We start from the raw sequence: 25,153 nt of genomic DNA on the forward strand, positions 1-25,153 counted from the left end.
AGGGTTTCTGAGCAGAAATATGAGCAAATTCTTAAAAAAAAAAAAAAAAAAAGCACACCTGTTAGGGTAGCACAGCTTAGCACAGAAAGCCTGACAGCTGGGGCAAGGCATCTGTTGGGCACAGGAGATAGGCCCCAGATCTTACGCTTATGCACTAAGCCAGCCCAGGTAAACCCTGGCAGGAAAGTTGTTGTGGGGTCTCAGGTAAGGCCAGCTCTTACTGGCCTTCAAGACACTGTTTGAGTACATCTAAAGCGGAGATCTCCCGTTGCCAGTCCCTTGTGGGCCCTCTCGGAAGGACAGCAGGCGCTGGGCCAAGGGCCTGCAGGAGTAGGTCTCAGAGCGCCGCACTCCACCAGCCTGCATAACCCCAGCACTGAGGTGCGCAACATCTGACCTGCCCTGTGGCTACTGCTCATCTTTCTTGGTCTGGCCATGTATCTGACAAGGGAGGCCCTGGGGCACTCCAGGTGTTGGAGCAGGGTGAGTTCAAGGCCCTAAACCAGCAGAGGGACTGGGAACAAAAGACGCAGAAGGGCTTGCTGGGGTTTTCCTTTTTATGAGATTTTTTTTTCTTTGTTTTTGTTTAATATGAAAATTACTTGAAAAGACAAGGGACCAACCCCGCCAGGCAGCTTGGCTGCTGCTGGCCGCACCAATCCTAACATTCCAGGTGTAAGTTACAGAGCTCAAGTTCATCTACAAAAAAAGTAATAAAAATAAAATTTAAAATGGCACCTTCAACAGAACACAACAAAACCTTAGAGCCCACCCCGGGTGAGAAGCCCTATAGCACAGGGCCCAGGGCATTCCTCATCTCTGCTCCAGCCGAAAAGTAAACACAAAGCTAAAAAAGACTCCTCGGTGTCTTGGAATAAGTTAGACCACACTTCTTCCCCCGCATGTCCACCAGAGGAGCAGGTTCTCTGCATGAGAGGGCGGGAGTTGGGGCACTACGGAAACAGAGGGTGGGGTGGGCAGCAGTCTGGTGGGGGAAGGGAGGCCACTTGGCCTCTGCAGGCCGCACTGGATACTCTGGGGCTGATGGAGGGGCCCAGGCAGGCCACAGTGGGTGACCTCCTAGTCCTCAATAACAATGGGCTCATCGTTGACTGGTGCAGGTGGGGGTGGCCGCAGCGGCAGGGCCTGGCTCTGGCGCAGGGCAATGGGCTTGTAGGGCCGGCGGGCAGCACGCTTGGTTTCTGAGGATGAGAGCAGCTTGCGGATTTTCCTGTGGGGAGAGGTGAGCCAGTGAAAACCAGAAGATGGTAGCTGAAGGCTGCCATCCCACCCCAGGAAAGGCTCCTACCTGGTCTCCTCGGTGGCCATGTAAAATACATCGTCCGGGGCGTCAATCCAGTTCATTCTCCGCCGCTTGACTGGAGGCAGGGAGCCACCACGGATTAGGCGCACTTTGGTGGGGTAGGACTTCCCATTGAGCAGGAGATTCCGACTTGGTCCCTGTGTGAACAAGAGGTATGAACACAGGGAGACAATGCTTTGACCTTACCTTACAACCCTCAACCTGAGAGCCCAACTTCCTGGTCAGCCAGGCCTCAAGGCTCTGTAGCCAACCCACCCAGCCCTGGTAGGGAGGCCCTGGTTGGCTGCTGAGGCCTGAATGTACTGAGTCTAGGCTATGTGTTAGGTCTGGCCAGGACGCCTAGATGCTGTCCATGGCACCTGGTTGGAGAGTGAGGGCTAGCCAGGCCACTTCCCCAACACCTTGAGGGATATGTGCACACACAGAAGTATGCCAAATCTCCAGTCACCCACTTACCATGTGCCTGGTCTGTCCATGGTTTGCCAGACCTGATGAAAAAGAAAACAAGGTGAGGCCAGAGCAGGGGGAGCATGGTGAGCACCCACACTAGCTGATAACTCCTCCAAGCCCAGCCAAAGTCCACACCCAAAGGGCCTGTAGATGTTCTCAGCTAGCCCAGGTGGTCCCACAACTCTGCCAACTCTGAGGGCCACCTATATCCTGGCCATCAGAGGATGAGACAGTTTGGCAGTTTGGGCTCCAGGCAGGAAACCAGAGATCCCAGATATGATAGCAGGCCAAGACAGGCCACGTCTAGTGTTCACCGAGCACCACGCCTGCAGGGCTGTGTCTGTGCATCATTCCTATCTATTCTTGGAGCAGCCATTGTCTGCCGGCTGCTCACACACTTAAAGGCAGTTAGGAAAAAGATCTCTGATGACAATTCATGCTTGTAGGCTGGGGGCCCAAGAGGAAACTGAGACGACGCTGGAATGAGGCTAAAACGCACAAATCTCTAGATTCTGTCATCCCACTCCAGCAGGAGTTCCGGCTGAGTCCACCTCTGAAATCACTGCCTCCCACATCTGCTGGCGTGTGTTAAGTTTGTGTGCCAAACACGTCTTTAGATGCCCTGGCCCCAAGCAGGGGCAAGATAGGACTCCTCTACCAGCCTAGCCTCTACCTGCCTAGCGCCACTGGACCCCATGACAGTCTGTCAATCAGCAAGTACTTCTCGTCAGAGCTTTCCCTGATAATATTTGGAGGCCTTCATGTGTACTGCAGCTGCCTGAAACCCAAGGGCCTGCTGCTTCAGTCTCCTAAGTGTGGTGGTTACAGCGTGGCTCTAAGAAGCAAGAGCCTGCCCTACCTCCGCTTCCTGAAATCAGCCCTATTCCAGAATCCTGGCCCCAGCCTTTGCAGCTCATGTAGCTCTCAGGGGCCCTAACTTCCTGGTCTGTAGCACCCAGGCAGTCTGGGCAGTCTGGACAGTCTGATCACAGCACCTACTGGGAACCCCCAACCCTATGCCCACACAAAGCCCTATCACAAGAGCTACTTACCCAGGTAAGTGCCTGCCAGAGTGATGAGGTGGCAGAGAGAAAAGATACACACTAGAGTTAGAGTGAGCCACATGCACATGGCAGCTAAGCCGCAGGGCAGAGCAGCAGGCAGTATGGGGCAGGGGTTAGTGAGTTACGAATCTAGGGTCCCAGGGGCCACAGCCTTGCCCAGAGTTCCCATCTGCTCTGCTTATGCAAGGCCCAGGCCTGAGGCCTACCACAGCACCACTAGAAGGTTAAAGCTGTCTCTAGGCAGCCGGCCCATGGCTCCTAGACTAGTTCCAGTACTGAGGCCTGGTTTTACAATTTCAGGCCAGCCACTTCTCTTGTGGCTAGACCCTCTGACTTGGGAGCTGCTTAGCCCACTCACAGGGCCAATGAGTTCCCACTACATCCTGACTGGGTACCCTCTGCAGGACACACCACAGGTCTGCATGATAAGACTTTGAAAAGTTCAGTGGAAGTGAACAGCTCTTCATAGAAACCAGAAGCAAAAGTCTGGAAAGGCCATGCCTGGGCCCCTGGACTGAGGTGTAGATACCACGGCCACAGTCCCACAGCCACACAAAAGGGATATGTCTGCTTGAGTGCCTGACAGATGGCAAGCTTCCAAAGCAACCATTAGGGGAGTGTCTTGAAGGAATAAGGTACAACTGGACAGCCATTGCCCACTGCTACGTCCTGGGCTCTTGCTGGGATGGGCTTGATCACGCTCATGCTGGCTGGCTGGCTGGCTGGCGTTTCCTGGCTATGCCCAGGTCCAGCCTTAAACACTGACTTCCACACTGACATCCAGACTTGGTGCTGTCCCCCATGCCCAGAGCAGGCTTCTCCCCATCAGCAGAGTCTGAGCGAATCCTCAGCAGATATGAAGGCCATATGTAAGCCCAGCCACCATCCCATCCCTACTGTCCCCCATCAGGCAGGGCACACAAAAATTGCAGGTAGCACTAGCAGCCCTACAAGCAAGGCTGAAGGCATGCGAGCAGTCACAGCGCGACAGCAGTGGGGGCACCAGGACCCTCGTGCAAGGGCAGTCCACCCATGGCTCAAGCCAAGAGGGACCAAGGCCAGAAACCCAGAGCTCACGGGCCAATACCAACTGCCAAGTCTACAAGAGCATGGAAGTATGGGCCCGGGTCTGTGTGGACTGCCCCTGTACGTGCCCTGAACCGCCCAGTCTACGAGTAGACAGCACACACAGGCATCACAACAGGACTCAGCCACAGCACCCCACCAGCGGCCACCCCAGGCCTTACCCCTACTGGGCATCAAGAGGCGCTTCTTCATGTTGCCTGGAAGTGCCCAGGAACAGGAGAGAGAGGGAGAGAAAACACCATCAACTAAGACAGCCAGTTGAATAAGAGTCATGTGGAGCTCCAGGGCTAGCCCCATGGCCCTCACCAGGCCTGCCCTCATCAAAGGGCCAGCCCTGCAGCTCCCAACAGACCTGGCTTAGCCTCTTCACAGGGCCAGTGCTTAAGCACAGACTCACCATCCACCCCATTGTGCTGCTCATAGCTCCTCTTGCCCAGGATGGTGGGGGAGCCATTGTTGATGACAGGGGCTGACTTGGCAGGGGTCAGACTGCTGAGCACACTGGATGAACTCTTCACAGGGTCGGGCTTAGGGGGACGGGGATGAGTCTCTGTGGAAATGGAAGAGGCAAGGATGTGACTCAAAAGGCTCCATGCACTAATACCTCCCCACCCTCAAGCTCCACTGACTCTGGAAGCAGTCGCCATGCTACCAGAGCTCACTGAAGCTAGCGTTACCTAAGATATTTTCACGAGTGGTGACAGCCAAGTAGAGCCTAGCCCACTGCCTTGGACAGGATAGCTAAGTAAGTGCCAAGAGCTTACAAGATCCAGATACAGCTCATAAACACAACAGTCCCATCAGAGAGCCTCCATGTCCAGGCCACCAGGTCTGATGGCAGAAGACTGGCTACTAGCCAAACACTGAGCTGCCAGGCTGGGCCTGCGCACGGACTCATCCCCAAAAGGCGTGTCCTGGCACTGACCACATTCTCCTACGGAACAAGGGCAGGGCGGGGCTGGCCCTGGGGCCCAGGATCCAGGACAGGGAGCAAAGCCAGACACTTGTGTCTGCAATGAACACTTAGCTTATGGTTCTGGAATGTTCTTTCTAGAAGGACTGTTACCTCCATGATGGAGGACTAGAGCCTACTCAAACACTGCAAACAAGTGAACCCTCACGATGTGCCATTTCTACGTGGCCAGCAGGGATCAACAGTGCCCAGAGCAACACAAGCAAGGAGCTATCCCTGCAAGGCTGCTAGCCAGATAAGCACCTTGGCCACCAAGGGCTCACAGAAGCCTGCAAAAGTTGTCTTACAGTTGAAGAGAGGCCTCCTTGCAGGCAGCAGGCGTCCATCCTGCCCTAGGGGCTTGATGGTTGGGCTATACCTGGTATAAACCCTCATCGGAAGCCAAACCTGGTGGTGCACACCTTTAATCCCAGCATTTGGGAGACAGAGGCAGGTGGATCTCTAGTTCAGGGTCAGCCTGGTCTACAAAGTGAGTTCCAGAACACAGCTATGTAGAGAGACCCTGTTTCAAACAAAATCCCTAGTCAGGACACAGGCCTGCTGGGTATGGCCAAAAATTAGAACCAAAGGGTCTGGACCTGAGGACCTAGAAGGAAAGCAGCACCGTGGGTGTTCCTGAGTCTGGCATAGTGCAGCCTAGGTGATCATGCAGCATTTCCTAGATGAGGTGCTAGGATCAGAGTTAGAAAGCTGTGTCCCACCCTTCCAGCTTACCAAGATACCGGAGCACAGCCTCCAGGGGCTTCCGCACTACCTGCTTCAGCACCAGTGGGCTCTGGGACGCTTCGGGCAGTCGTGCTGTGCCTGTAGGAGGATGAGGTAGGGTGAAGAGTTATGTTCCCCAACAGCCAGGGCCCTTACCTTTACCCTAACCTGGACACCCTGCCTGAGTGTGGTTCCTGTTGGCCCCAAGAAAGAGAACAGTTGGTGACTCACATTCAGCCTTGATTGCTGCACTGTTGATGGGCATGTAGGGGTGGCGTGCGGCATGCCATGGGCGTAGGATCTCACGGCACAAGCGCCGGGCAATGCGCGTCAACTTGGTAGTATGCAGGTAGAAGGCCTGCCTTGTCTTCATGGCAAACTTGGGGCTCCCACTGCTCCGAGCTGGGATGCCATGGGGACTCTGTGGAATGGGACACACCGCCCAACACAGCACTGTGACTGGAGGCCAAGGACCTGAGGCCTACATGCAGCAGGTGATAGCTACGGTGTGTCCCACTTACCATGTTATTGCGATTTGGTCCCGGCCTCTCTCCATCTAACCGGGTTGGCATTTTCAAGCCACCATATTTCTTCCAATATGTCCAACAAGATGCGCAGAGGCGACACTGCATGTTAGGGGGACCCCAAGAATACCACTGGTAAGACTGTGTGGCTACGGACAACAAAGTTGGAAATAGACGGATTCTTAAGCAGAACCAACGGTGCAGAGAGCATCCCACAGTGTCCCACCGCCACCACAGCCATCCCACCCAGACTCAGGGCTCACACAGGGCCACCTCACATTCCGGAGGAACTCTTCCAAACTACCCCCCCAACCACTGCAGCCCCATTCAGTGGAATGACACTGAGTCATTCCAGGTCTGGGCACAGGGGCCTTCAGGGGCCCCACGAGCACCACAGCCACGTAGTAGCATTCCCGTGGCCCCTGCTGCCCAGGGTGGGTGCCAGGTACAGCACTTACTGTAACAGCTCTCGCAGGCCCGACCGGCCCCGGGGCTCTGGCCTGGTGTCCCTGTGCCATTCACTACACTGGCCTTGACACTGTTGACGCTGATCTGGTTTGGATTTGGCTTGTTACTGATGGAGGAGAAGGATCAGTCACAGGTGCCCTGGGGCGTCTATACCCCAGCAGACATCCCGGTACCTCTGGTCCATTGTGCTTCAGCTGACATGCCCCGTAACGCTCAGCACTAAACCCAGCCTGACTATGGGGCAAAAAAAAGCTTGACCCTAATCCCTCCTCCCAGCTAAGAATGCTCATGAAAAGGGTGTTGAAGTTCTTCAACTTAGCCAAGGAGGCCGCCTGACCCCAGTGGACCCCAAGAGTCACTGCCCACCCTCCACTGGGCCCCGGGAACTTAAGAAGAAAACTTACTAGTTGGGAATATAAACCTGCTTTAGCTTGCTCTCTGCTTCAGCTGCTTTCAAACGTTTCTTAAAACAAAACAGAAGGTCAGGGAGGTCACCAGGCTGAATAGGGCAGCTGGGAGATCACAGGGAAAGAGTCACCAAGGAGGGGGACATCACTGGAAAAAACTGTAAAAATTTTGCATGGCCCTCCTTGGCCAGCCTGGGGCCAGGAAGTAGGGGTACCAGGCTGGCCAGGGCTCAGAAATGTTCCTTCCTCTCAGTTGGAGTCCTCTAGTGACCCTGACTCCCTCCTCTTTGCCATAGGGCTTAAGGAGAGGTCTTTGGAAAGGTGTGAACGAACATCATGGTGCTCTGTGGGGACTGTGGGGAAAGGCGGGCAGGTGTGGTATGGAAGGGTGGGACGGCCCACCTGCTGGACGTATCTGTCGGTGGTCTTCCACATGTAGTAATATTCAATGATGCTGGTGAGCGATTTCCATGGGAGCTGGGGTGAGAAGGCAACATCGTGGGTGGCAGGAACAGGATTCCTGCCCACACAGGGGAGCAGGGGCAGCACTGGGGTACCAATTCTGGTCCCCTACTAGTGATACAACAACCCCCCCAGCCCCCACTCACCGTTAACACAGCAAGCCCATAGGAAGTGTGTGGCTGCCCTTCCCCTGAAAACCCAAGCTAAAACAATTACCATTATGCCTGAATCTGGGACCAGAAGGAGATGACAAGAACTTGATCTGTCCTTACCAAGGATCAGAGATGAAAAGGACTAGATTGGCAGAATGTCATCTTGCCCTTCTGCCTTCCACCATGAGACGAGGTAGCACAAAGGCTCATGCCAAAAGCAAACCCTTGACCATGGACACCCCAGCTTCCGGAACCACAAACTGATGACTCTGTTGTGTACTGCCCATTCTCCGGTGCGAGGATGGAAGGCCTTTCAACCACCCACATCTCAATGCACTTCACCTCGGCTGAAAAGCCAAATCTGCTGCGTCTAGGGCTACCTGACGCATGTTCTTTGTTCTCCCCATTGGTATTTAGTTTCAATGTTGACAGCCTGAGTGATTTTTCTCTTTTAGCACCCAGCAGTGTCTAGAGCTACAAGTCCCCTGACCCTGCCCCTCTTCCAGTGTTCCCTGGGCCACAAGCCAAGCGACTGAAATTAGTCTTCTTACCTTAAGCTCCTGTCTAAAATGGCACTTTCCATTTCAAAGGGCTCATTAGGGTTTTTTGTTTGTTTGTGTTTGGCAGTGATAGGGATCAAACCCAGACTCTCCCACAAGCAACGTAAGCATTCTACCGCTAAGCCACACACCAAGGCTAGGACTTTAGTCTTTAAAGTCTAGCATGATGGTTATAAATGTCACCTGTAAATTTTTCTTTAGGTTTATCAGCTTTATCTACATGAACAATTTCCTGCCAGCAGACCCATGAACCTGTTTTTCATGGCCTGGAGCTGTGCAAAGGCCGAGTTTGTCTGCTCTGTGTAGAACCCTGTTTCTATACTCGGCTCATGTGATCCTACGATTGGTTGGCCTTGCTCTCTAGCAGGCGACTCTGCAGCTCTTTCTTCTGAGTCTCTGTCAGACTCAGTTTACCTGCTGGACTGTGTCTAGAAATATGGAGACTCTACAGGACTGTCCAGCCACTGTACTGACCATGTCTAGCCTTCCCTCAGAGCGAGTTCTGTTCTCACTGCTGTTTCCTTCCTATCCCATTCTTCTAGCCCAACCTTTTGTCTAAAAAGGTTTTGCTCACTTTACTATTTTTTAATCCAGTTACACCCCAGGCTGTCTAGAAGAGACTGTGGGTGCTGCGGACCCCAGGAGTGACAGCACCTGGGCAACCCAGGGCCACTCCTTTAGGCCTTCAGGCCATGCTTATATCAGCACTGTGTATGTTCTTGGCTTTGCCATCCTGGTTTGGGCTTGCTCCTGAGTTGGTTTGCTTGACTGTAGCAGTTTCTCCGTTTCTCAGGCTGGCCTCAAACTCACAATCCTCTGATCTCAGTGTCCTCAGTACTGGATCATCGCACAACTCACCATGCTCAGCCTTGTTATTATCGATGGCGCTCCAATCGACAATAAATACAGACCACACACTACTTTTTGGCTCCTAGAAACCCCACTGATGCTGTTGTCACAGCTCCCCAGCTGCCTCAAATCATAGTTACGCTCCTTCAGAGTGCCTGCTGGCCTTCCACTTTCCCTCAGGTCTAACACTTCTCAGTTTTGGGGAGTTGTGGGGAGGGGGGGCTCTGAGCACCTAGGCCCTCTCACTTTAAAGACCCTAAAGACTTGCTGGAACTGCACACAGGAGGGAGGCTCAGCTTCATTAATGAAACAAAAACAAGGTCAGGCAGCTGGTAAGTCTTGAGGACACTTTCAGGGGAACCTCCTCCACAGTACTGTCCTAGCTCCAGTGAGCTCCCATGCCTGCTCAGTGGTCACTGGAGGCTGTGTCACTCCTGGACTGAGAGGGCAGAGGCCTGGCCAGAATAGGCACACACATTGTCTTAGATGAGACATGGGGCCTAGCTAGATACTCCCTAACCTACTCAAGCACTTACAAAATCTTGTTGGATGTCTGTGAAGTCTTTCCCATATTTTTCCAAAGCTTCTTCAAAAAGGTTGGCTTCTGATGCTGACCACTCCTCCATCTCATCCCTGCAGAGCACCGGCCCGCCCTGAGGCACGAGGGCTGAGATGGCCTTGGAGATGTCATAGATGTTCTTGTGCAGAGTGTCCATGGCATGGAACTGCAAGACAGTGGGGCTCCCCTGGGTCCAGGCTGTCCCCAGACCCTAAGAGTATCTTCCTGTACCTGTGATGTGAGCCCCCACCCTCTTGAGGTCTCAAAGTGACAATCTAGTAGTTGCCAAGACCCCTAGGTGGGACCCCTCCCTAACTCCCTTAGCATGTTAGATAAACCTACGGTGCACCAGGGAGGCTGGAGTCCTCAGTTACCTTGCCAGGACCCTCTGTGCCTAGGTGGATGCTGGGCCCCAGAAGAAAACAGGGGAGGTGGCAGTGGCCCACTCACCAGGGTGATGTCTCGGGAGGCTGCTGCCGCACTCATGTGCAAGCTAGGCTGCCGCACGGAGCTGCTGCAATCCAGGGCCCGTGCAAAGGTGCCCACAGAGCTGGAGAGGAGGAGAATCACTGAGCACCGGAGCTGACCTGAAGAGATGGCCTCCACCAGGCGTCAGTGACAGCCAGAACCAAGCGGCTCCCCACCCCAAAGGCTCAGGGGAAGCTACATAAACATCTTGGTGGCATGAGTCCCCACGTGTAAATGATATACAAAATGTGCCTCAATGCTGGTTGACAGAACTCTCTGTATCCATGTGTCTGCTGGAGATCACTGTGTTGGGAGCTGCCTCGGATCTGGGGACCCTAAGTCTCACTGTGTGCAGCAAATGTAGCCAGGCCGCCTACTAGGCCATGCTAGGTTTACCTGGGTTTCGACTGCTCTGTAGGTTCAGCACTGATTTCTGGACCTCCCTCCTTCATCCAAACAGCCTCCAGCCACCCAAATAGCCACGAGCCCTTTAGCCATGGGAGAAGCATCTGCCTCTAATGGAGACAACTCTCCATATAGCTCCCAGGGAGAGGGCACACAGTGAGGACAGAGCAACAGTCACATACTAAGCCTTGCCATAGGATCCCAGGGACATTTGCAGCCCTAAAAGGCTGCATTCATACTCAGGGAAACAAAGGCAAGGCCATGGGCTCCATGTTGGGTGTACAAATTAAGGCTCTATGTCCCAAGACCCACTACAGTGCTGCAGACAACACAACACACTGCTGGCCTCTGCCTGCCGACTCACCGGGCCACCACAAGAAACTGGTCAATCTGCTTATCGACAAGCGGATTGTGGGCTTCCCACACCTTGGTCTCCAGTTTCGACTGATCGCGGCCATCCTCCTCACCTGTGTGGAATGAATGTGGGTTAGTGCGAACGCAAAGGCTATGGAAAAGACTCCAGAACCGAAGTCTGCTTGCTCTCCAGGTCCCATGGCACCGCTTCTGCTCCCCAGGTGACAGGAGTGGCTGGCTTGGAGGGGAGGCTGGCACACATGCCCATACACATGAACTGCAGGGCACAGTTGGCCCAGGATGGGCTTGGACATCTGACACATACCCAACACGGGGGCTGGGAGTGAATGGGGGTAGAGAGGGTCAGGTACTCAGCTCTTTGATTTCTACTATTCTGGGAGTTAGGGGACAATTCCTGGTTAAATAACCATATACTCATAGCACCAAGAATCCCCAGGAGAACCATGTCATGAGCCAGGACAGGCCTGACTCTAGGGAAATGGCCCTGGGAGAAATCCCACAACCATCCGTTGTCTGACTCTTCAGCCAAGGGCTACATTCATAATTCAGTGAAGGTATCAAGCTTCCAAGTTTGCACCAGATCCAATCAAGGCCCCTTTGGCCCTTGGCATCAATGTACCATGTGGCCATGAACAGCCTACACTTGAGATCCTGCAGAGTACTGGGTTCCAAGTCGGCACCAAGCAAGCTCTCTAACAGAGGAGAGCATGTCTCCAAAGAGATACTCCTGAACCTCTTGAAGAGTTACTATCTATGGTCCCCAAGTCCAGGGCAGAGCAGGACAAGGCAGGTCTTACGATTAGCCAGTCACAGGGCATGGGAGTCCTGAGTTGAAAGTCCAGCACTGGAGAAGACCCAGCAGGGCCCATGGTAGAAACTGAGGAGCCTGAATCATCAGGGTTTCTGGTGGTCCACAGGTGGATTCTGTGACTTCCCACCCGTGCTGGGCCTGCACATCTCCCTAGTGTGGTGGGTGGTTTCTGTCTCAGTATAGACTGCACTTAATCTAGGGTCACAGGGTGCAACCTTTGGCATCCCAAGGTCCCCCAAACCAAGACACTGTTCACAGCAAATTATTTGCAACTGCCTGGAATTAGAGAGAAAAAAAAAAAAAAAGAAAGAAAGAAAGCCTGTGGATCTTAACCCACATTGCTCACTTTGAAATTTCCAACACAGTGAATAAAGGCAGGTATTCAATTTCAAATCATTCAAAATACACGCTCTGGGGCTGGAGAGATGGCTCAGCAGTGAAGAGTATGTATTGCTCTTCCAGAGGACCCTAGTTCAATTCCCAGTACCCATGTCCACGAGCTTGCACCACCTGTAACTTGAGCTCCAGGAGATCCAGCACCTCTGGTCTTTGTGAACACGCACGTGTGCACACACACAGCATACATACACATGACTAAAAAATGTAATTTTTAAGAGAGACACCATGGGGAAGCCACTGCCCTTTGTGCCAAAAGGCTGCAGAGACTAGGAGGAAAGAGGCCACTATGATAGGCCAGAGATAATCCCCACCAGCACCCTCCCCACCTCAGGGTCATACTTTCACAGGCAGTTCCTACAGCCAAAGTGTGGCTCTCTTGGGGGTTCTCCTAGCACTTGCCAATGAGCCCACAAATGCATAGGACACCTGGAGCTGCTAGATTCTGAGGAACAAATGCTCCAAGCAAGGTCCTCTGACCTTTGAGACCTCTCCCAACTCTCTGGTCCCCGTGTACCTAAGTTCTTGTGAATCTGACAGCCGAGGCCTCTCTCTGTTACTTCCCTCTGACCCTTCCCCTGGACCAGGCTGAGAAAGCAGGTACTGTGGCTTCAGCCCAGGAGGCTGGACATGGTTCAGGACAGTCTGTGGAGCCTCAGGGCTGGGGCTGTTTGTGCAAGGAGCTCAAGTGAGACACAGGCATCAGGATGCCCAGGGTAACAAGGCTCAACCATGAGCTAGAAGTCAGCAGACAAAGGGCATCCTCCTACATACAAAGCTCGGAGGGAAGTACCATGTACCCCAAGAGCCAGCTGTTTCATGAGCCAGGCCCCACCCAGCTGACTCTCCAGCCAAGGGCTAGCCCAGGTGGGCTTAGCACCTCATTCTGAGATCCAACAAGCACCAGAAAACACAAAGAATAGAAACCGCTAAGGTAAAGAGCCGGGTGCAATGGCGCATGTCTGTTATCCCAATACTCGGGAAGGCAGAGGCAAGTCTGTTCTACAAAGTGAGTCCAGGACAGCCAGGGCTACACAGAAAAACCCTGTCTCAAAAAAATATTAAATAGGTAAAAGGAAGGGCACGCAAAATGAAGTAAACATGTACTGTGCCAGGGCCAAGCACTCTAAGAAGGCAGTGCACTGTCCCACGGTGCAAGGCTCTGTCTGAGGCACTACAAGATGACAAACAAAAACAGCCTCAGAGACTACCTACTCTCTTAGAACTCTGAGTCCAGCTGAGCTAAGTTACCTGGCAATCAGAGAAACCCCAAGGGCTGAACTAGGAGACAAAGGCCGGGGTCTTGAGCTCATCAGATCATTCCGTCAGGGCTGCTGAAGGGAAGATGTGGGAGGGACCCGCAGGCCCTGGATGGTAGGTCAGAACCAGATGATATCAATCTGCTCTGACAGAGGTAAGTAAAAGCACTTCCTACCAAACCAAACAACCTCAGTTTGACCTCTGCTACTCACTACAACAGGATGAAGCCAATTGTTATAGGGTGTCCCCTGACCGTCAAACCCTATACACGGATCAGTGAATGAATAAATGTAATTTTAAACCCCCCTCAAAGAAGAGGGCCTGATGAGGTGACTCAGTACGAGAAGGTGCTTGCGGCCAAGCCTGACAACCTGAGTTCAATCTCCACAATCCACACACACTCCAAGTATTCCAAGGACCGGAATTTGATTCCTGAGTGTCACACGGGGGAACGAAAAAAACACTCCAGCAAGATGTCTTCTGAACTACACACACAAACGAGCCAGGTGTGATGGCTTGCTACTGAGATCATAGCCTTTTCAAGGCCAAAGAGGGTGGCAAGTTCAAGGTCAGTTTGGGCAATATAAATAAAAGAGATCCTGTCTCAAAACACATGGGATGGGGCTAAAATGGCTAAGTGGTTAACAGCACTGACTGATCTTCCAGGGAACCTGGGTTCAACTCCCAAAACCCACAGCACAGCTCACAGGTCCCTTCTTCTTCTTCTCCTTCTCCTTCTCCTTCTTCTTCTTCTTAGGGTTTCTCCGTGTAACCCTGGCTGTCCTGGAATCACCTTATAGATCAGGCTGGCCTCAAACTCACAGAGATCCCCCTGCCTCTGCTTCCCCAAGTGCTGGGATTTACAGGTGTGCACCACCGCACCCAGCTGGCTCAAAACCTTCTGTAAGTCCAGTCACAGGGGATCCAATGCCTTCTTCTGACCTCCACGGGCACTAAACAAAAATGGTGCACCAATATACACACAAGCAAAATATCCACACCCATAAAATACAAGTAAAAATAAATTAAATAAGGAACAAGGCTGGGGGGTGGCATGGCAGAATACTTGCCTAGCAGAAACAATATGAAATCAAACTGATAAGGAACTGCCAAAGGGAAATCCGAGCTCAAGGAGCCACAGGGCTCAACAGGTGGCTCCAGGGCTTGAGACTCGAGGCCGGATTCCAGTGTCCTCCAGGAAGGAGGCTCTAAGAGAGCTGCAGCCTAGCCTCCAGCCTCTGCACGTGTGGCCCAGCCTGAACCTCACCTTCTTTCAGCAAGTCAGTGATATCGGCCTGGTAGCGGTTTCCTACACGAATTTCCCCTTTATCAGCCAGAAGGGTCTTCTGCTGTGGGTCGTAGACTAAAGAATAGAAGAAGAAATCCTGAAAAACACCACACAAGATAGAGGCGTCAGAGTCCAGCTGTATCCAATAGGCCAGCCCAGTTTTGAGGGAGGGGCTACAGCCTGCCCGCCCATGACCCCTGGCAGAGGCCCATACAGCAGTAGAAGTAAGACCTCATAAAGGCTGCAGAGGGCGCTCCTCTGCTTAGGACGTGAATGAGGAGGAACCGAGAACTTGCCAGGGTCACTGAGCACAGGCCCCTCCTAAAAGCCACTGTCTTTCTGTCACAGCAACCATTTGAAGTTCAACTTATGAAGGCCAGGCATAGTGGTGCATGCCTTTAACCCCACCACTTGAGAGGCAGAAGCAAGCACAAAGTTCTGTGAGTTTAAGGCCAGCCTGGTCTACACAGCGAGTTCCAAGACAATCTGTCTCAAACACCACCACCCCACCACTGGAAGAAAAAAATCAACTTACGAGCACAACAAAAATCAAAGTACCTAGGAATAAATTCTATAGGCTGCAGGCAGGCAAGTACACTGAGATGCTCCAACCACAGAGCTTCACACACCATTCCAGGCTGTGTACTCATGGATCCAGCTCTATGCCTGGCCAACAGGCTGAAGCTCACACAACAGAGCTTTCCTCAACTTTTCCCCACCTCAGGCTTTTAAGCCCCACAGCTCGACTTATTCCTTATGGTCAGCACGGCCTTAGTTCTGAGTAGTGGTCTTCTGAACCTAAGGTCACCTTCTCCTGTCACCTGGGCTCTCACAGGTGTCCCTGTTCTCTATGTCTAATGGACTCTCACTGTCCATGGATTCTCACTGTTCTGCTCTATGTCCATGGCCTACTCCTGTGCTCTCTGCTCCCAGGCCTGCTACCCAGTTCTTCTATAGCTCCTGGGCTGCTGGTCCTCACCTTCTCACATCCCATGACTTGCAGTTCCTCTTTTTCCCATTCTCTTCATTCACTCTGAAAATGACTAACTCCTCCTAGATGCTGTGTTGCACTGTTAGTTAATGACGGCTGCCTTTCTAAGGCTCCAGAGCACCAGTGGACGGTGGTGCTGATCCAGGCCTGTCACTGCATCCAGACCTCATGCCCCTTCTCTGAGTTATAAAAAGTATGCGTCTTATTTTGTGCTGAGTTTCACTAGCAGAGGTGTGGGTGGCCTGAGCACGCTAGGCATCCCTTCCGTTGGCTCCTCTCCTTGGTGGAGTCCCTGTCCCTTGATACTCTGCCTGTGCAGGCCTGTGCACAGGATTGCCAGAGGCCACTGGTAGTCATGCCTGGTAGGGCCACACCTATACAGAACCCAGTAGATAAGTTCAGTGCAGTCCATAGCACCCGAAGAAACAGGAAAAAAAAGCAGTCTCAGTCAGGCACACAGACGGCAGCAAGGTGCCCAGCCAGCAAAAGCAGGAACCTGTTCTCACCATTCAGGAATCGCATGTTTCCTAAACATATGAATGGAAAACCATACGGAAGAACACAAGGGTCGGGACTGGAGAGATGGCTCAGTGGTTAAGAGCACTGACTGCTCTTTCAGAGATCCTGAGGTCAATTCCCAGCAACCAAATATATGGTGGCTCACAACCATCTGTAATGGAATCTGATTCCCACTTCTGCTATGCATGAAAACAGACAAGCACTTGCATACATAAAAAAAACCTAAAAAAAAAAAAAAAAGGAACACAACGGTCTCAGCACCTGGAGGCAAGCAGCACCTGGGAACACTCAAGGCTCTCTCTGTGCCAGCCACACTACCGGGACTGCCCACTGTCTGCCACAGCACAACTGGCCTCTGGCTCACAGATGCTGGTGTCTTCCCTTCTGCAGTTCTACCCTTCTCTACAGCTGTCAGCAGGGCTAATGCCGAAGTCCCCTCTGCCTAGCAAAAACACTCCCAAGCAGCAAGCACAGCCTCCTCCAAAGGCACTGCCTGCCTGGAGACCCAAGGGTACACATCTCGTGGCTGCTCAGATGCCTAGTGCTGCAGGACCTAAAGCAGTTCTCACGAGACCAGCATATCATGACTGCTCCACCTGTGGTCCTTCAGGGGCTCATGTCACAGTAGCTCAATGACCATGTCCTACTATTTCTGGGCTCTGTATGGCAGGAGCAGGGCAATGGCTGAGAACATGAGGTAGTATCCCTACAGAGTGGGTTCACATAAGCCCTGTGTGAAGGGTGTGGGCTGAGCTCAGGGCATAGCCCACCATCCATCCCCGTACACTGAAGCTTCAGTGGCACATAGGGAACGAAGCCCTGTCCAGGCCAACCTGAGAGAGCTGTACTTGGAGCTTCAGGCCACAAGGCTCAAGCTGAGGTTGCAGAACCCTAGAGACTAGGACCCAGGCAAAAGGTGGTGGTGGGGGGGGTGAAATGGGGCACACCAGCTTCTTATCTGACTATCAGTGTTCCTTCCTTTCAACTGCCACATCTTCTAAATAACTGACATGCCAGCCAACTAGCCTCAGAAACCTGGCCTTCCCAGCAGTGCTATCCCACATCTTCAGGGACTTTGCTTCCCCAGAAACACTAGTCTGGGGTGGCATTTCAAGGGTAACACCTCTCCTTGTGCAGGGTGGCCCTATATAAGGACTACTTGCCCCAAATGCAGCAATGGCCACCAACGCCAGCAGCCATGGGGGTCACTTTAGACTATGGACAGAGATGGTCTGTGTGGGCTTCTGCTTGCATGTGATGTCCACAAAGCTTTTGGCAAGCGCCCAGGTTCGAGACCAGGTGGCTCTTGTCCCTGGAATCCTGGCTAGTGAGGCAAGAGTGCTCATTAATTCCAACCATTTATTCCCGCAGAGTGGAGACCTCCACACAGGGGGCTTCTTGAAGGAATGCCTAGGGGCACCTGAAATGAACAACAGGGTCCTAAGGTCTCTGACTCCTGGTGGCAGGGAACTGTGGGTAGAAAAGAAGCCGTGGTGCAACCAAAAGGGTAAGCATCGTGTCCAGGCCAGAAGATAGTAGGGCAGGTCTTACCTCACGCTCCAGGTAGGACTTGAGCGACTCGGTCTCATTGAGCAGGGTAACACTGCACTTGCCCCTGGAAAAAGAGAATGAGTAGGTGGAGGAGGCGCAGGCAGCAAGGTGGCAGGCATGAGCTGCGAGAGCTACCTGATGTGTGTGGCAGGCAGCGACTCCAACTGCCGAGAGAGGAATAGTTCCCGATGCCGCAGCTGATGCTTAAGTTTCTCAGGCAGGTCCACCATCTCTGGGTTTTCTACCTCCTCCTCCACTTCCCCTAGAGGACAAAGAGGCCCTGTCAGTACTCATTGGAGATGGCAGCTGACAGCCCCGGCCGCCAAGCTAGCTCTCCCTCGTGCAGGGCACCAAGCACAGGAGACCACCTCCCTGCCTAACACATTTCCTGCCCATTCCACGGTGGCTCAGGAGCTCTGGGCAGGCCCCACAGAAGCCCTGGAAGCCTGGAATACATCAGGATGGGAAGATGAAGAAGTATTCAGACTGGCCTCGGAAGCAGCAGGCAGAGAAAGGCAGGAAAAACATGGGCACACTACATGTTCAGGACAGCCTGAGGCCAGATGACCCCACAAAACACAGCAGATTTCCTGCCCGAGTAGGACAACCCCTTGACGCCTTGGCCACAGCCAAGGCCAGGCTACAGGCTAAACATAGGGAATCCCAGCCCTCAGCTGGCTGGCAGGGGATGCAGGGACGGGCATGCAGGCAGCCCATCCAGGATACATTGGCTTGTGCGACGCCCGCCCCAGCCCAGGGACACAGACGCGAGGACACCCTCCTTGCAGAGGTCGGCTCTTACCTTCCTCGCCGGTGTCCGCCCCCGGTCCGGCTCTATAGCAGACTGACAGGGCTACATAACAGACAGACAGCGCCCAGATGGCAGGTTAGGGCCAGTGCCAGCGCTTGCTCCCTGCCCAGGGCCCGGACCGAGGAGACATGGGGGCCACAGGCCTCCCAATGGAGGACAAACACCACCCAGCCAAAGACTACCTGTGTCTCCTGACTGTTCTAGCATTCAGAATGCCCACCCACCTGCGACCCATCCCTCTTCCAGCTACTCCTGAGACCCTCTGTGTATGCAGCTTCTGGCCACCCCGTCTCTCCTCACACACACGGCACCAATCAGAAGCTAACTCCTCCCTAAATGGCAAGTGCAGGAGTCAGGGGCCTCCAGATAAGATTGCCCAGACATGGGCAAGAGAAGAACAGGCTGGCAGGTGGGGGACGCTGACTACTGGGAGAAGTCAAGGCATACCAATGTCACAGCAAGCACCTCTGGTGGTTTGGCTACCACCCACTACCCCGTATCAACAAAATACTTCTTTGCCTATCCTAGATCCCCAAATTGGGGAGTATGGAATAGCGTGCACTATGACAGCCCAGGCTTGCTTAGTATGTCCAGCAGGGGGACAGCCCTGCTGATACCCACAGCTCCAATAAGCGGCCAGCCATGGCTGCTCTCTTCTGCCCCCTTGTGCTGACTGCAGGGTGCTCTGGCACTTTGGGGAGGGGAATCCCTAGCCTCAGGCACCTGAGATAAAGACCAGAGCTGGGAGGTGGATGTAGACTTTTCTCTGTGACTGGGCCCCAGGAGCCTGGGCATCTCCACTGAGCTATTTTCTCCTAAACATGAGGCAGGCAGGTCTGTCCGGAGCAGCTCTTGTCCAGCAGCCAGGGGTTATTCACATACATCATCCAGACCTGAGGCTGGATGGACCTGGGGGCTGTATCTCTGAGTTTCCCACCATCCTCACACAGGCACTAAGTGGTTCCAGGCTACCTCATCTCTTCAAGGCCTAGAGCAGGGCCAGACCCTATCATAGCTACATATACAGCCTCTGGCTCCACCTCTCCCTAGGGACCTTTCAAAGGGCTGATCCCAAAGGCAGATGGCCGGCCCCAAGCCATACTCCAAGCCCAGAGCTCATCCCACGCCACCTCTAAGTGCCACCTCATACTCTGCTAAGCCCTAACCCTGCTCTGGTGAGGACTACACAGAGGCCAGGCACATCTCCCTCTGCAGGTATCTGGAAGGGGCTCCTGCTACGTGTGTACCAGGCTACAGTATCTGGCTTCCCATCTAAAGGCAATGCTTGGCCTGGACAGCCTGGCAGGGCACACTGACTTGGAGCCAGAGCTCCCTGACCAAAAGGCAGGGCCCTCTCAGAGTCTCTAGCTCCTGTTAACAGGCCCCTACTGAGCAATCAGCTGTGTGCACCCTGGCTATAGGGAGCTCTGTGTAACCAGAATGTAGCACCAGGGAATGGGGAACCCACCAGTCACAAGCCAGGCCAAGAGGAGTCAGCCAGCAAACCCTGGTACCCTTGATACCTGCCTCCTTGGCTTGATGAGGCTCACAGGAGGCCTAGCCAGAGATGGCCCATGGAGATTTTCTGGGTGCACTGTGTCAGGGCTCTGCAGACTCCCTCATTCTGGGAGGCCCTTCACCCTGACGTAATACTCCTAGGATTCTGAGTCTTCACACCACACCCTTCTCCACCAAGACAGCAGCACCACTGGGGCATACAGATAGCAGTGAGATTCTGACAACACACTGGTCCTCAGAGCAGGCCACCCCTCTCCATTGTGGTAAACACACGATAGCTCCAACTTCCCTGGAGACTTGGGACCCACACCTGCAGGGCTACAACCACGTCAAACATTCACAGTGCATCCAGCACAAGCACCCAGAGGCCGGAGCATGGGTGTCAAGGTCAAGTAGGCCATCTCTGCATCCAAAAAGGTCTGAGATGGGAGCTGCATTTTCATTTTGCTCACAATGCTGTGCTGGTGATTCACGCAGGGCTGCCTGCAGGATGGCAGGGACATCATCAACACACCAACCCTACTCTAAAGTCAGCTCTGGCTCCTTCTTGCCCCTCCTGACCCGGTCCCGAGCCGGTGAGAACAGCCAGCTCTGGACCCCTGCCTCTCCCACACTAATGCTGGCGGCAGGTTTTGAGGGTTCTCACTTGACTGGCCGCCACCGCGAGGAGACTGTGGCTCCGGCAACCCTACTCCCACCTGTTAGGAATGGGGACAACGGACGAGTGTTATGTGCATGCCTATGTGCTACAAGTGGGTCGTGTGTGTGTTACAAGTAGGTCTTGAGCCAATCAACCAGTAAAAAAAGGGACAAAAGAGTCAGGATGGCACTACTGAACTCTCTATGGAGAGGACAGTCCAGGCCACTCTGCTCCTCGTTTGCTCACAGAGAGCACCCACAGTGACCATAACCTCAGGCTCAGGAAGAGGCCCCAGATGACCACAAGTGCAAGGCAGCTGGGAATGTCCCCAACTCAGGCATCTAGGGCTCAGCAGCTGTCCGGCACTCACACAGCCCTACTGCAGTCATGACGCCCAAGCACACACAATAGTACAGGTCTACAGGGGTCTACATCAGTGAGAGGTCAGAGGCTAAGCACGAGGACCAGGTAATTGTCAAGGAGGGAGGCAAAGTACCCTTGGACCATGCTTATCATGCTAGGGCTAAGTTCCCTTGAGTAAGAAGGAAGGTCTCTATTCTGGAAAACAAAGAAACAAAAACAAAACAAACAAACAAAAACAACTACAGAGGACACAGTAGACATCTTCCAGTAAAATGGAAACAATCTGTCCAAAGGCCAGGCAGCGACCACAGCCTCTGCTCTGGGTCAGATCCTCCTTACCCTCTGCCCTATGGGCCCAAGCTAGGGGCCAAATACACCAACATCCCAGGTGGTCCATAACTATGAGCATAGGATACTGGCAGAAGACACGAGGAGGATTATTTCACCCTTGCCCATGGGTAAACAACACCCGAAAGGGACTATGCACTGGCACTGAGCCATAAAGGGCTATCACGAGAATCCAGCTACAGACAGAAGACAAAGTAAGAGAGCAGAATGGCCTCAGTGAAGCCAGGACCCAAGAGTAGGCACTGAAGGGGACAGGCACATCACCCCAGGGGGAAGGCTGAGACTCACTTGCATGCTTGTCAGCCAGGGCGATGAGGCTGCTGGAAATGTCCCGCCTTCTGTAGAAACACACCACCTTGGCCTCCACATTCCCGTTGGCTGTCTGTAACAGCAAGGCAGACGTGTCTGAGCAATATAAGCCCTAAAAGGGACCCCAAGATAGGACCTAGACCCTCCCAACCAAGGCTTCAGGAACATTTAGGGAAAAAAATGACAGATCTCCTATACCTGAGCCCAAGTGTGGAGTGAGCTGGGGACAGCCACACCTCTAACACATACAAAGTCAGGTAAGCATGACCAAAAGGGAATGCACACTGGACTAGACACACAGACTGACTCCCCCACTCAGTGATCTGAGCCCATGAGGTTCTCCCTTGCCTGCCAGGGGCCCCACCAGAATAGTGCCCTAGAGCAGTGGAGGCCCTGCTTGTTTTACCAGAATCTAAGGACAGCCCTGACACATACTGCAACCCCCACCCTTCCCTTCTAGTCAGGCTCCAACACCATCCTCCACAGGGCAGCCAGTAGTGGAGACCTACACCACAAACAGGACCTGTGAGGGTGAGATCTCAACTATGCACTTCGAACTGAGCTCCTGTGTCAATCTGCAAGCTGGCACCAGCAGAGAATATTATACAACTAGTCAGGGCTCACGTAAATGCTAAATGAGGTAAGGCATGCCTCTAACCCCAGCACTTGAGGTAAGAGCAGACAGATCTATGTGTTCACGACCAGCCTGGTCTATACAGTGAAATCCAGGCAAGTCAGCACTATATAGTGAACCCTGTCTAACAACTAATAAAATTAAAATAATGTTGCAGTTATGCACCCCTGACTTGTGTTCCCACCTGAGTGGAGAATACATAAATTACTTTAAGTTCTGTACAAGACATCTATCTTTTCACTCCTGTTCACTCACTTCCACTGGCACGGTCTGTGGACACGGTCTGAGTACCCAGAGGACTCACCCAACAGAACTCCAGCCTTCCTATGCTCAGGCCATCCTATGGCCAGTGGAATCTCCCTGGGTAGCTTCCGTGCCTGTCAGACCTCACCGTGGTGAAGCCGTTCGTACAGTCTGAAGCAGGGACAACAACCCCCACTTGAGAACAAACTTCCACAGGCTCTGACAGTACTGTGGAGCAGAGCTCTCTCTGCTCACAGCCCAATATCATGATACATTCCCTCAGTGCAGTATTATAATGTTATTTTCCACCGTGTACTCTTGTCTTTCTTTTCCTGTTGCTGTGGTAAGTTACTTTGGCAGAGGTAACAAGGGAATAAAGGACATCATCTGGCTCACAGCTGCAAGTTACAGTCCCTCGGGGCAGACGTCACGGCATCAGAAGCTTCAGACAGCTAGCCACACTGTCAGGAAGCATCGTGATGCAGGCTGCTGCTCAGCTCCCTTTCTCCACTCACTTGTCGGGAACCCATAAATGGAATGGTACTGCCAGCAGTGGGCAGGTCTTCCACCTCAATTAACACAATCCAGACAAGCCACTGGTGTGATCCTAGATGTGATCCTAGATTCTATGAAGTTGACAGTACCAATCGATTATCACATACTCCTGAACACATAGAACTACAGAAACATGGCTGAGCCAATACTGTGTGTGACACTGCCCCTCTGGCTCCCCGTGTCCCAAATTCATCACCATTCACATTTCTCTATTTACCTACCTTCTCACTCAACCGTCATGGAATCCTCTAAGCAGCTAGCAGTGGGGACCAGGAACAAATGTCAAGCTTTGATATCTGGAGACACTCATCTTTATGGGTGTCTAAGATGGGATACTTCCCCTTCCTTGCTGGGGTGGTGGTCTCCCTGTGGTAGTGGACAGCTTTCACAGCCTTCTGAGAGGCTGGCAGGTCATCTGTTCATCTTCTGGACACAGAGCTGGCATGATATGCCTTCTGCACAGCCATGGAAGATGCAAAGTGCAGCTGCGTGCCCATGCAATCTGCTTTTCCCCTAAACTTAGAAGTTCTTTTGTTGGGTCTCACTAGGTAAACCAGGCTAGCCTCAAATTCAGAGCTCCACCTGTCCCTGTTTCCAAAGTGCCAAGATTTAAGGTGCGCACTACCACCGCCCGACCCTCCTATCTCTCCCAATGACAAGACACACCAAGAAGACCCTCTGTTCAGTCCTCATTCCTTGGCTCTCTCCTACCTGTTGGCAGGACTCCTATTTGCTGATTCTGGAATGACCTCTAATTTTCTGGTTTGTGCCCAGTCTCTCTACTCCTGTCCTACTTCCTAGAATCCTCAATTGTCACCCAATCTTCCCTTTCTGTTTTCACTTCTGGAAGTCCACACTCATTTCTGAGAGCTTTCCTCACTGACCACTGGCCACAGCACCTGCCCATGCTCAGCACTGTCTCTTCCTTCTTGAGGCCCTGGCTATCCTCTGTACTAGCAACAACTTTTCCTCCATATATATAGAGAGTAGAGACCCACACCACCAACAGGAACAGTGAGGGTGAGATCTCAACTATGCACTTCGACCTGAGCTCCATATATATGGATATACTACTAGGGTATATCCATATATATATACATACATACCCATCTTGCATATTAAAGGCTCTCTCAAACACCTCATCCTGTGCCCACAGGGCGTCACCAACTGTGATCCATCACAGGGGTGAGGAGCTGCATTCTGCTCAACATTGTGCTTCGGCTCCCAGGAGATGCTCCTAGCCCCCTTCCTGAGCCCACCAGGGAGAACCTGCCTGAACTGTACAGTGCCTATTCTTCTATTCTAGGGTAGGGCTCTGGCCAGTTAGTTCCAACTTGTTCTGAGTTTGGCCAATTGCCATGGTGGAAATGGTACCTCCTCCCACGCAACCTGTGAACACTGGAGCTTCCTAACCTGTGTCTGTTTGTGTACAGCTTTGGTGTTCATTTCCTAGGCAGCAGCACTAGCTTGAGAACAGCTATAACCATGCCCTAAAATCACCTGTCCCTAAAATCCAGAAGTTTCTTATCACTGAAGGTGCTTGTCTCTGCTCTGTAGCAGGGTCTTGAAACAACTTCATGTGTGCTGAATATGCTGGCTGTGGGTGGCAAGCCAAGGATATCAGGCTTTGTTAATCTTACGTGTCAAAGGGTGAAACCCAGAGTTCCCCTCACACACTGGAGATCAGAGGCAGACCACCACAGAAGTCCAAAGCTGAGGCCAAAACAGAAGCCCAGATAGAAACCAGAGAGAAGCCTTGCAACAGAGATCTGACATCGAGAGATAGCAAGGCTGGTCTACAACTGGGAATCAGGCCTGCCAGCCCAGCTCACAACTCGCTTTATACATGACTTGGACTCAGCACCTGGCTTTGAGGTGGGTGAGGCTTATGCCAGACTGTCACTCAAAGAGAGGGGGCTGACATGGCTACATATGCTGGGCCACAGAACACCCACCCTCTAGCTGCTGCTTACTGCAGGACGCAGGGGACACAGCCACACAGACTTGGCTCACTGCAGCTGGGATACTCCTCTACGAGCCTAATTGCTCATGTCCAAGTTTGTACAACTGAAATATGTAAACGAG

General features: G+C 52.8%; 1 protein-coding gene across 2 annotated transcripts; it reads right to left on the reverse strand.

Moving 5' to 3' along the window:
• Nucleotides 1-543: 543 nt before the first annotated feature.
• Nucleotides 544-21,687, reverse strand: Mta1 (metastasis associated 1). 2 transcript variants are annotated; one of them, XM_055592845.1, is made up of 18 exons: nt 21,616-21,687; nt 17,783-17,909; nt 17,648-17,711; nt 14,561-14,683; nt 10,821-10,918; nt 10,034-10,133; nt 9,561-9,749; nt 7,404-7,478; nt 6,999-7,057; nt 6,585-6,700; nt 6,124-6,275; nt 5,834-6,023; nt 5,612-5,701; nt 4,322-4,474; nt 4,086-4,121; nt 1,781-1,812; nt 1,310-1,461; nt 544-1,231 (listed from the first exon to the last, which is right to left on the reverse strand). In XM_055592845.1, the coding sequence occupies exons 2-18, from the start codon at nt 17,875-17,877 to the stop codon at nt 1,081-1,083; spliced, it is 1,875 nt and encodes a 624-aa protein (XP_055448820.1). In that variant the 5' UTR covers nt 17,878-17,909; nt 21,616-21,687; the 3' UTR covers nt 544-1,080. The 2 variants fall into 2 exon arrangements, with proteins under 2 accessions (XP_055448820.1, XP_055448821.1); XM_055592846.1 differs by lacking the exon at nt 4,086-4,121.
• Between the last annotated feature and the right edge of the window lie 3,466 nt (nt 21,688-25,153).

This window comes from Psammomys obesus, unplaced genomic scaffold (genome assembly GCF_907164565.1).
Source record: "Psammomys obesus unplaced genomic scaffold, mPsaObe1.curated_primary_1811, whole genome shotgun sequence".
Classification (NCBI taxonomy): domain Eukaryota; kingdom Metazoa; phylum Chordata; class Mammalia; order Rodentia; family Muridae; genus Psammomys; species Psammomys obesus.

What these genes read in the sequence shown, in the direction of transcription:
- Mta1 (XM_055592845.1), bottom strand. Translation starts at nt 17,877, where the DNA reads ATGGTGGACCTGCCTGAGAAACTTAAGCATCAGCTGCGGCATCGGGAA. An exon ending in CTGCCTGCCACACACATCAG is followed by an intron (nt 17,712 to 17,782) that starts GTAGCTCTCGCA and finishes CTCTTTTTCCAG; the next exon opens with GGGCAAGTGCAGTGTTACCC. An exon ending in ATGGCCACCGAGGAGACCAG is followed by an intron (nt 1,232 to 1,309) that starts GTAGGAGCCTTT and finishes CTCTCCCCACAG; the next exon opens with GAAAATCCGCAAGCTGCTCT.